Raw genomic sequence first — 12,328 nt, 5'->3', positions numbered from 1 at the left:
TCCATGTGAATGAGGTACAATCTGACACTGAAAAACCCACTCTCCTGACATGATTCCTCCTAAGCAATAAAGATATTTCTTTATATGGGTGTGTGTGTGTGTGTTTGCATCTAACTGAGCAGGGGGGAGTTTCCCTTGGGATCCTCGTCTGCCAGACACATTACACACACGGCCTCCTCCTCCTCCTCTGGTCTGTACTGACCCAGAAACTCCATGTGGGTCAGATCATACACTGAACCCTCCACTGTGTGCACTCATATCCATCACTACTCAGTCATTTATTTTACCACCCATCCTTTTTCTTCCCTTAAGAAACCAGCAGCTGCTTTTCTTCTATACCATGTCTCTCTCTTTTTGTGTTTGTCTTCCCATCCACCTTCTCTCTCTCTTGTACAGAGCCAGACTGAAATCTCCCAAGAACAGGCGGCTCTGTTCCCACACATTCATCTTCATTGCCAGCATCTTACAGTCTCTCCGAGGACAAAGTCAACACTTGCCTTTGCTGCCATCTTCTGTTAATAAGTGTCATTACTTGATCATATAGAGCCCCTGACTGAGATCCGGGAGTTGAAGTTTGGGTTGACTAACTGTGGGTCTAGCCCAGCATTTATACCTGCTGCATGTACTTATACAGAACATGTCTCCTTCAGGGTATGGTACCTTGCTAATGGGCTGGTCTGTAAGGTCCAGTGCTGAATGAAATACTCACAGAGCTTCAGAAAAGTTTGGTTTGCTGCATGGTATTATAAGTTCAGCTTGAGTGTGTTCTCGTAAACTTCACAGAGCCCGTCTGGTTTCTCATACGTAGTATGTGCTCAGATGCTGCCACCACGAGATATCTGATTGGAAGAGCATGAAGAAACTGCTTCTCCAATGCTGGAATGCCAGAGGGCTAAATATATCCCATGAGCTGTTTTTGGGGCAGCTATGATTTTTGCCAAAGCAACTCCCCACTTAGTCACCAGTTGTGGTTGAAATGTCAGTCATATAATCAAATAGTATGAGCTTTGTGGGCCCTCATTTTCATTTGAATCTAGGGATGGCAGCATATTCCAACATTCCCATCAGCCTCATTGTACTTGTCCTTGTCCTTGACCCAGCGTATCAAGCCTCCTGCCCAGTGTCAGGAGTACAGAAAATGGGTGGATGAATGAAATGAAATGACATTTTCTAAATATTTATTTCTACTGAATAAAACCATTTCTAATTCAATATTTATAGGGCATTGAAAGCAAACGATTTACTGAGCCTCTGAGCTGTAACAGATTCGACATGCAAGTTTCTATGTTGTTTTCCAGCTTTTGTTAAACTTTAAGTTACATCTTCACTCCTGTAAGACCTGTTCCAATTGTAAAAAGCATTCTTCCGAATTCAAAATATAATTTCCCAAATGGCGTTCCCCAGTCAAGCTTGAAAAATTAGTCAGAGCGTTGTTTCATTTTCATCATTCCAGTGAGTGGGATTCAACATGACGGCTACACTGTACAGCTGTTCTGCTGTCAGCTCAGGGCGCAGTGCATCTGTTAAGGTAGTTAACTCTCTTCTTGGTTAGTTTGTTGTTTTCACAGGTTGTTTATTGATTTACCACCTATGTTAGTTAGATCCTCATACAGCACATCAAACATTCTTCAGACTCCAGGACTCGAACTACAGCAGGTCTTACTAACAAGAAAGAAAAAAAAAAACAACTATGCAAGAATCAACATGTCAAGATAAAGAAACAAATGCTAAAAAGTGCTGTGCTATGGTCAGAGATATACTAAAAAACAAGGGGATGGGTATAAATGATGGAGAGAAGGAGTGAAGTCAAGTCCAAAGAAGAGTTAATGGAACAGACAAGTGAAAAGACAAAAACGGTCTCTAAAGAACCATGTTTGTTCTGGGCATACCCAATATTTTTCTTCTATCTGTCTAAAATTAGTGCCCAGTTAGATCCCTCTTTTCAGTAAACTCCCAAGAATTAAAGAGGAATTTAGGAGGAATCTATGAACCCTAACCATATAACAAAATTTGCCATTTTGTAATTAATGAGGTTTCAGTTTGGACAGGAATAGATTATATCACACTATATGGTATGTTAAAAATCTGCACTGGGGCCTACAGCACAGAGACAGACAGCTAGATTTAGCTCCTGACAGACAGCCCAACAACTTTGGTGGTAAAATATAGAGAGAAAAGAAGGGTGGGGCCATATTCAAGGAACAGAACAGAAAACAAGAAGGAAAAAACATTTAATTGAGAAAAAGTCTGAAAAGAATGAGTAAATTAAACGTTTATGGGGTGTCAGGGAAAGCAGGATGTCCAGAGAAACAGGAGGAGTGAGATGTAAAAAGACTGGAAGAGAGACGGAGGATGTGGAAAAATGTAAAGGGATGGAAGAGGAAAAGAGGAAGTTGGGAAAATGCGATGAGGGACAGACAGAGAAGACACAGAGAAGGTGGAGACATGTCAAACTCCTAAACCAGGCTATACGACACCACAGATCAGCCATCGCTCAAACCAGCTGACCGCTATTTCCAGCATGAGATGACCCACCAGCTGTACCATGGGGGAGTGGGCGAGAGACACCCACAGACAAGAGAAAGTGTGTGTGTGAGAGAGAGAGGCTGAACAAGAGCTTTATTTATTCATTAAAGCTTTATCTAAGTAGGCAGGTCACTCAAGGGAAAAAGTTATTTACATAGGCAGGCAGCGAGAGAAAATTTGGCTCCTGAGGAAGCACCTGTCCCAGACCCTGTTTGTATTAAAAAAAAAAAAAAAAAAACTCAACCGTCCATCTCTCTGTCTCAGTCTGTTTGACTTGAGACTTGTGTCTCACCCTCATTCATCTATTCTAGGTCATCCAGTATTTACTAGTGCTATAACAGGAAATAAAACATCCGTGGCCTCTAACTCATCACACGCCGCAGGGAATTCAGTGTCATGGTCACACATCACACAACACTTTCACCCAGGACATTTTTAGCCCTGGGTGGTGCTAGGTGGCAAGTTAGCCCAGAAACTGTTTAGTCCTGATTTAGTTCAACAAATCAAAACCAAAGTGTGCTGTGGACTGTAAATACAACAAGGCAAAGGCTCAGCCCTCAGTGCTGGACACTGGGTACAGGATAGTTCAACAGAGTAAAGGGGCAGCCTATGTGGATTAAACATGCTCTTTGGCATTTCACAAGCTATAAATAGCCTCAGCAAACAAGATCATCCCTTCATGGTATTCATCCATGTTTTACACTGCATGTGTCCATGTCCTGTTTGGTGCTTTAAACGTACTGATCTACACTATGGCAAAAGTCAGCAGTGAAAAGTACACTGACTCAAGAACTGCACTCAAGCTTGATTTTAACTCCAGTCTTTTCATTTGATGCTACTCTATACTCCTGCTCCACTATGTTTCTGAGGGAAACACTGCACCTACTGCTCTTTCACTGAATGTTTCTGACAATCTTAGGGGCTTTTTACTGAGCTTTTATGTAAAAAAACACACTATACGCTCATAAATTTCATAACATTTTTAAAGATCAAACCAGATCACACCTATAGGTCAGCTGGACAATGACTTCAGAGTCAAGGTACTTTGCCTGAGATAATGACCCTGATGACGTCACATTGATGCCATCAGGTTTATGTCAGTCTCTGGCTGTGGTGACCATGAATTTGTAATAGAAAGCTAGGACTAAAGCCTGAAGGTGCAAAGTTTGGAAGGTGTGGTAGCTAAAGATCCTCAAACTTAACTTGCCACTTGAAGTTGAATCTGATGATTCAATCTTGAGAAGCCACAAACAATAGCATAGATGAAAAATATGATGAAAGTAAATCTTGTTGGTCTTAACAGATCATAACTGCCAGTTTGTTTTGTACATCTCCAAATGAAAAATGCACCTCTAAGCAATTTAGCAACAAAATTCTAGACAAGGTCATGGACATGTGCAGCAGGTCTCACTGTCCTGCTTAAAGTGACAGTTTTACTCTCAAATGTATGGGACAGTATTTATATAATAGCAATATATAATAATAATGAATTAATATTTTATACAGAGTAGGTATTAATTATATATGCACACAGTATATACTGTATGGACACTGTCACATACAGGCAAGAGTAAAACTGTCACTTTAACAAGTTCTTCCACATCTGCACCAATCACAGTCTGGATGGAGCCTTTGGATAAATGTTCCTTAAATAAGAAGAAACATCAGGTAACTCTAGTTTTCTTGACTTGAACTACTTCTTATACTCACATCTTGCTGCTAAGACACTTAGCTGTCTTCAGGAGAACTTTGACATTATTTCTGAGGTGCTGTTAGTGCTATTGAGCATGCTCTATGGGATATGTTTGCATTACTGCACTGCATCATATCAATACAGTCTCACTCCTGGCATCACACGCACACGCGCTAAGATGATCTCCTACCTGATCGGCACTTGATGATCTCTCCAAACTCGTCCTCCACCGGCTCGTCGCAATAATCTTCGGGGCGCACACCCTCCGCCATCTATGACAGAGCACAGGGTGTAAAAAGTTAATTGTCGGGAGGTGACTAAACGATGAGGTTAAATCCACCAGGAGGAGGGAAAGAGACCCAGAGTACTAATCCAGAACAAGCGGCCAAGAGGAGAGCGCACGATGTGGACACCGAGCTCCGGTGAAGACGTCGGGGAGGAAGGCAGGAGGTGGAGGAGGACCGCCCGGTCTGTCAGCCAGGGAGAGACGGAGAGAAGCAGGTGTGCAGGGGGGCTGGGTGTCGGAGCATTCCCACCTCTAAATAGCAGAGCGCTAGGAGGTGACTCTCCGTCCCGTTTGGCGGACGCCATGCGTAAAACTTGACACCTGCGCTGGGATGATGATGTTGTAGCAAAACATCAAGGTGAGTTAATCATGGAGTCAACTCTGATCTGCTGGTGGGTGGAAGTGACGTGACAGGCCACAACCAAGGTAAACATACAGTAATATATATATATATATATATATATATATATACATACATATATATATATATATATATATACACACATACATATATATATATATATATATATATATATATATATATATATATATATACATATACATATATATATATATACATATATATATACATATATACATACATATATATATATATACATATATATATACATATATATATATATATATATATATATATATATACATATATATATACATATATATATATATATATATATATATATACATATATGCATCAAGACTTTTTCCATAACGGGGATCTGGTCCAATTTAATGAGGTTACTAGGTTTCGACTTACTTTGTTGATCATAGATTTGTTTGTGTTTGATCACAGATCACGGAGAAATGAACCAAGTCATTCTATAGTCTCAACTTCAGAAAGATGGAACAATTTTAAATCGTTCCTGACTATATCCACTTCAGATTTCCTGTCTGCTCGGGAATAGAACCAGCAGGTTTACTGTAATGGCTCCATTACGCATGACGCTACGAGCATTTATGAGACTGAAAGCTGCTATTATTAGATGCGATGATATAATGGATCCAGGCGCTGTTCTGGGCCACAGACTCTCGGTTACTCACAAGTACCTAAAGGATGCGGGAGGGGGAGGAAGAGGGGTACTATAAGTGAATGAGGTGTTCCAAAAACGGAAACCGACTGACTGGCATCCCAGGCAGCTGCTGGCTGGACGGACCCGCTGCTACAGTTTGGACATGAAAAGATTTTGTGTGTTTGTGTGTGTGTGTGGGGGGGGGGGGGGGGGGGGGGGGGGGTGGCAGGGCTGTGGTCGTAACTTAAATCGTTGTTTGGTCAGAAATGTGCCCGATTGCACTTGTAACCTGATGTGTGGGAGACCTGCAGCCATGTGGGAGATGAACCTCTGGAGGGCAGCAAAAACACCAGTCCAACACTTTATTCATACAGTTTTTCTAATGAAATTAGTTAAACTCTTGAATTATCGATCGACATTGTTTTGTGAGGTTTCAAGCAGAATTTGTAGAGAGTCTGGGGTGTTCAGGACAACTTTATAGTTAAATCAAGACATTAGCTTGATCCATCATGTTAGGGTGAGAAAAAGGTTTTAAATTAAATTAAAATTAAGTTTAAAGCGTATTACCAATTTTAGTTGTATTGCTCCATAATTCGTCATAACCAAACAAACAAAAACACCAGAGAAAAGGAGCACAGAGCGTCTCATATTGTTGAGAAGATGATAAACATTTTATTTCCTATTAAATGTTTCACTGAACTAGCGCTTTGAAACGCTCACTCTTGGATTTAGGTTTGTGTTTTTCTCCTGTTTTACATTTGCCACTGCTATTTTCACACTGTAGATGTCAAAACACGACTATGTGTTGCAGGTATTTTTGCTAATACAGTAAATGCATGCAAGACATGCAAAGCCAAACTACTCGCCCTGTGCCGCTATTCAAGCTTAATATAGTCATAATATGTCCCTGCTATTGCTAATTACCTGGAACAGGTGTGTTCAACCAATCAGAGGTTGGGAAGCAATGAGGGCAGTGACCCACGTGGACAAACATGTACATGTTAATGACAGCAGCTGTGCTGTGGAATCGACTATACTCACACTGGAAACGAGTGAAGACAGAAAGTTAATGGTTATGTTACAGACTTGTAGGTCAGAATTTTTCTTAAAGAGCCAGATATTTTCTAACACAGGTGTTCATGGCCCAGTCTGTACAGCAGGGGTCAGTATATCCACAGGTTTGGCGAAACAGTATAATCTGAACTGTAAACTAGGCCAGTGAGTGTTGGGAAGATGTTTTCTGAAGTCTCCTCTCTCAGGGCTTAGTAAACACCAAAGAAGCTGCAGTTGATCCGAAAAAAATTCAATGGAGCATGAAGGAAATGATCAGTGTGTTGTAAGTCATTAACAAATCATTCCAATACTCTGGACTGTGGGTGTGTGTGCATTGAAAGGTAAACAACAGAGATGTTGAGTGTGGCGGATGTTGCACTTACTGTGATGATGAGCACTAATCCAGGTTGATAAGGCATGCTGCTCCTTCACTAACCCCACACTTTGGCAGCGATGGGGCGGAAGAAAAATCATTTCGCTGCTGGTGCCAGAGTTTCCAATTTACAGCAGCAGCTGTGCAAGAAAAATCAGCTTTCATCCTTATGAGAATTGTGCTGTACATGCTTTTTTCCTCGTGAATGATCAATATGGTAGATGACCAAGTCACTGTTTTTACATTTTGGAGTCAATTTGTGATTTTCAGCCAAACAGCAGTGAAGTTAAAAACATTTGTTTAAAAAATGTAGCACTTCTGAAAAAAGAAGTCTTCTGCTTCATCAAACCGCTGCATTACCACCAACTGTTATGTAACTTTGAGATCTTCTATTTTGCAGATCTCGTGATGCTCCCTGCAGTGAAGACTGCCTGTCACAGCAGCAATCATAAACCACTTCACCTCAAACAACACACCTTGGGCTCTTTTTTGTCACTCACAGGCTGCTTACAGCCAGAAATAAAAATTTAAAAAAAAATCACAGGCCTCAGTGGGGTTCAGTGTTAAAATGATGTTTTTCTGTAGACAGGGCTGTTTTAGTTAAAATAAGGCGAGGCTCTGACCCCAGAGCGCCTCACCTTATGTTAGTAATTGGCATTAAAAGCCCTAAATGGCAGGAGGAGCCAACTAGTCCAAAACTGCCAATGGATATAATGTGTTTGCTTCCTTAGAATTAAACTGCTGATAAACTAACACCAATTTGTGATGTGGGTTGCCAGTTATTCTGTGGAGTCACTCTAAAATCTAACACTACACAGGTAAGGTTTCACACAAAGCAGTCATCACAATATGAGGAGAGAGTGTTGACAACAATTAGTTTTTTAGTTCATTCTACTAACAGTGTGCCAGAAACCATTTTTAAAGTTTATGGTTAATATGAGAAAACATTCAAACTAGTCATGTGATCTGGTGTCATGCTCGTTTCACTTTGGACTTGACAGCACACGTCAACACCTCTAACACCAGCAACACGATCCATCTGTGGTGTAGTGTTGGGTTACTCTTTAAATATCTGTAGTAGGTAGTATCCAGTGCTTTAAGTGTAGTGACAGCAGCATGGCTGCACAGAACATGTCCATAATAGTATAGTAGTAAATAAAGTATGTACAGCTCAAAATACATCCTTATTTAATGCAATTGATTAGGGAAAAGACACAGAGCCAGATAAAACACACACACACACACACACACACACACACACACACTCTCCAACCACAGTAGAGTCACTTGTCACACCGCCTGGGTGCACTTAATTAGTTTTACTACAGTGATACGGAGATGACAAAGGAAGACGCAACAACATAGTGAGATAGAGAGTGACATGTTCTGTTAAGTGCTTTAATGTGTCAATGTACAAAGAGATAAATGCTGATCACTGACATCTCTACAATGGCATCTAAAACATGCCAACACACACACACACACACACACCCACACACCCAAACACAGACTCTTCTTCCATCATTCACACACATATTCACATCCTAAATCCCTATACACATCATTAGACAGTGTTACTATCCAATCTACCAGGGGAGGCTGCATAAAACAGAGCTGTCTCTGTTTGCGAGCCTCTAATTTTCATCAGTAAATAACCAAACAAATGCTAGTAACTAAAAGTCAGACCCAGGCTAAATCATACAAAGAACTGGCATGGGTCATACACCCTGGGGCCATAAATAACAGGAATAACGTATTAAAGGACAGTTGTAGTAGACAGTTTTTGTAGTTTGTTGTCAGGCTTTTGTAGTTCCCCATAAAAATTACACTGAGGGGCCAAATACAAATGATCATATTTACTCCGACGCACACTAAAGTGCTTCATTAAAAATCAAAGCATGTGGGTCACTTTTGAAACTGGTGCAAACATATTTGCATTGTCATTTAGAATCAGAGGCTCATAATTACAACTTGCACGACATTCATTTCAGTTGCCAATTAAGAAATCAAAACATGCAGCAACTATAATTGCATCTGTTTAAAGTTCCTGTATGCTTGTTTTCTCTTCTACTAATATAAAAACGTACTGTTTTCTTTGGATCTTGGATAAAAGGTGTACTAATGGCAGCAGCTGCATAATGCCGAACTACCTGATGAAATAAATCTTTACGTCTTTGATCTGAAACTATCTGGCAGAATATTTATCTCTTTTAGAGTGTGTTTAATGTGTGCTGTAAAAACAGCATTTTCAGTACATCAAACATTAGATATCAGCTTCAGAATTGCCAATCCAAAAACACTTAGAAAGCATTAATTGTTCTGGAAATTCAAAGCAATAGATTGCTGTTATAATCTTCCATTTATACATTCAGGGGTATTTGAGAGTATTCCTGTATATTTTAGCCCAGGTCTGTTACAGTTTTATTGCCTAAGGCTCCTCTACACCACCAAAGCACAGAGACATTTCTAGGTGCAAAAACAACCTCACTAACACAGTATTAAATACAGTAACAGCCATTTCAAATAACATACTGCTGTTGATGGTCTCTATTACTGCGCTTTTTCATTGTGTCAGGAATTCTCTGTCACTCTGTCTGCATGGAGTAAGAAACTCACTGAGTCCGGGGACACCAAGTGCGTGGTCCATAATCTGACAGAGAATCTGGTGACCCGACAAAGCCAAACACTGATTAACTGGAGCCCCACTGAACGCAGTGAAGCTCTGACATCTTTCAAACTGATGCTGAAAGGGAGAGTCACATGCTTCAATGCAACCCCCTGACCCACATAACTGCTATGGCTAATGGAATAATGTGGCTTATAAGTTAAAGAAATCCACATAAAAGCATTGAAGGATTTTCTGAAGGCTCTACTTTCATATGACACCCATCAGTTTGATACTATTGACTAAAATATACACTGTGATTTTACATCATTGGGGGTTACATAGGCCTGAAAAGGCCTGTACAGTGATCTGTATCTGGGTCATGCTCCAACACATCCTGCCTACAAATTTACCTGCTATAACACTGTAGATCACAGCTTGTAAATCTCATTGTAAGTTTCATTGGCACCAATAAAATATTTAACACAGAAGGTGCATATTAATAGGTATGAGAATAATATGTGGAAAAATGGGAGAACAAATTTTTTGTTTAGGAGGAAAAATCTGGCTCCTGAGCTGGTAATTGAGCTACTACATTCACCAGCAAGTCTCCAATCACATTTCTGTTGTTAGGTTTCTAGTTCTTTTTCATAGAAACTTTGCTGTTTTGGTTCATTGCCCCCAAGTGGCAACCAAAACAGTGAGGTGAAATGCTCTCTGGAAAGCTGTGGGGATAATTAGTCAGCCAACAATCATCAGCAATACTTAGCAGGGTAATAATCATTCTCACTTTGAGTGACCCTTTTCACATTACACTTGGTAATTTAATCCATTGGTAATATAAAAACTGTGATTATCACAGCTTTAAATAACAGAGTACAGACAGCAGACCAACAGAATTATGGGTATTAAAACACCTGTGTCATGAAAAAGCTATGTCTGGCACATTTACTGAGTTTAAAAATAGTAAAAGTATATGTATTTGGTTTAATATTTGGACATAAAAGCTTGTATTGGTTGTTCTCTAACATCCGTTTTTATATTGGATCTTAAAACTACATTTCCCACAATTTTATTATCATTTTTAAAACATACCCATAACAATTTTATAGCTATGGCTGAGTTACATCCCTCTTTTTTTATGGAACCCCAAAACTGACAAAAAGGCCAAATAAGATTTTCACGAGTAAAACCTCTACTTCTCTTTCACTTGCTCATTCAATCTTTAAACCAATGTTGTCCTGTCTGTATATTATTATGTGTGGAGTTCAAAAGCTGAATAAAACTAGTAAACAACTTATTTTTCCTTCAAATTTCCTCACATCATCACCTTTTGTACTTATATACTGTATACCTTTATAGGAACACCCTCTGTATACTAAGCAATTAGATTGTAATTTGTGGGCTGTGGGGTGTTACCTGCACCTCACATCAGATCTCAGTTGTTAAACTTGTCTGAGGTGATTTTAGAAGCATATGTGTGGTACTGACAAGCTGCACTTCCAAAACACAAAACATTTCCTTGTACACAGCAGAGGAAGCGATTTTTTCTGTGGTAAAGATCATCATGTCATTTTACATAAAGAAGACTTCTGTCAGCTGCGCAGGCACGCGGCTGCTGCACAGTAGTGCAGGTGGTGAGGGAGGCAGTTTGGATCCTATTTTTGGGTGATGGTTGTTTGACAACTCTATTGCAAATAAATAACAAAGGAAGGTATAGGCAAAATGACACATGTACAAATGTCAGCTGGGGAATTCTTATTTTAGTTTCAACTCCCTATGTGCTTCTGAAATTATAGAGAGTGTTTTGAATGGCAAATGGAGGTCACAGAGTTTGGTAAGTACCAACCAACAAAAGTAGCAAAAACTGTATGACTTGTGTTACTTCCCAATCTTGAATTCAAAATTAGCATATAAATACGGTTTAAAGATTAAATCGATCAATCAAAACCTTTATCAGATGATCTTTTCTGTAAGGTGGTGTTGGTATGATCGTCTCTTACAGTAAGAGACGATCATACTTTTGTCTTTTTGTATCCCAGCATACATTAATATTGACATTTGACTCTGGCTGATATTTACAGTTACTTTCCATGTGTCAGCAGACGCCTGTCAGGCTTCGTTTCCACGATCTATAGAGACTGGAGGCAGCACTGATTCCTGACATTTACTGGAGACAAGGAGACTACAGTTTGGTGTTAATGAAACGTGGCCTGAACTTATCACTGATCCAGTGAACGGTCAGCCTGAGTGCCTGTGATTACATGCACACAGCACTGAGTGCTCATACTGGGAGCTGGACAACAGTCTGATTGTGTCCACGAGGCAATACTGTCACTATGAACTAAAAACTTTCAAAGTGTAAAGTCATTTCTTTTACAGACATATTCAGAAAACACAGAATTCTCCTTTTACTTATTTCCACCAAAATAAACACTAAGTAGAATAATCCCATCATGTCAGTAAATTAGGAGCTTGGACAATCTCAAATATGGCAGATTGTGATGGTATTAGTGACACTGCACTTCGCAGGTTTAGGTCCTACCTGTGTAGGCATCGCTCGTGAGGTTAGCCACAATGTACTAGCATCATCACGAGTGTCAAGGCTCAAGGATCATGTCACCTTGTGTGTAGACCTAATGTCAATTTACAGTAAAAGCAGATGCCATAAAGAAATAATGATCTAATCATGGTGTAATTTTTCACTGCAGCCTCATCTTAAATAAATACATTAACGGAGAGTTCGGTTCTGTTCTCTGCA

At 39.8% G+C, this 12,328-nt stretch overlaps 1 protein-coding gene across 5 annotated transcripts in view; it reads right to left on the bottom strand.

Annotated features, from left to right (window-relative positions):
- dmd (dystrophin) overlaps positions 1-4,644 on the bottom strand; it is a 216,353-nt gene extending 211,709 nt beyond the window's left edge. For 4 of the 5 annotated variants that reach the window (XM_026301384.2, XM_026301380.2, XM_026301383.2 and 1 more), the window contains exon 1: positions 4,410-4,644. In XM_026301384.2, coding sequence (XP_026157169.1) covers positions 4,410-4,491 — 82 coding nt within the window. In that variant the 5' untranslated portion in view covers positions 4,492-4,644. The remainder of the gene's footprint in view (positions 1-4,409) is intronic. The other variant, XM_026301385.2, reaches the window with a different exon arrangement.
- Positions 4,645-12,328: the final 7,684 nt, after the last annotated feature.

This window comes from Mastacembelus armatus, chromosome 2 (assembly GCF_900324485.2).
Source record: "Mastacembelus armatus chromosome 2, fMasArm1.2, whole genome shotgun sequence".
Taxonomy (NCBI): Eukaryota; Metazoa; Chordata; class Actinopteri; order Synbranchiformes; family Mastacembelidae; genus Mastacembelus; species Mastacembelus armatus.
This window is presented reverse-complemented; position numbering and strand designations above follow the sequence as displayed.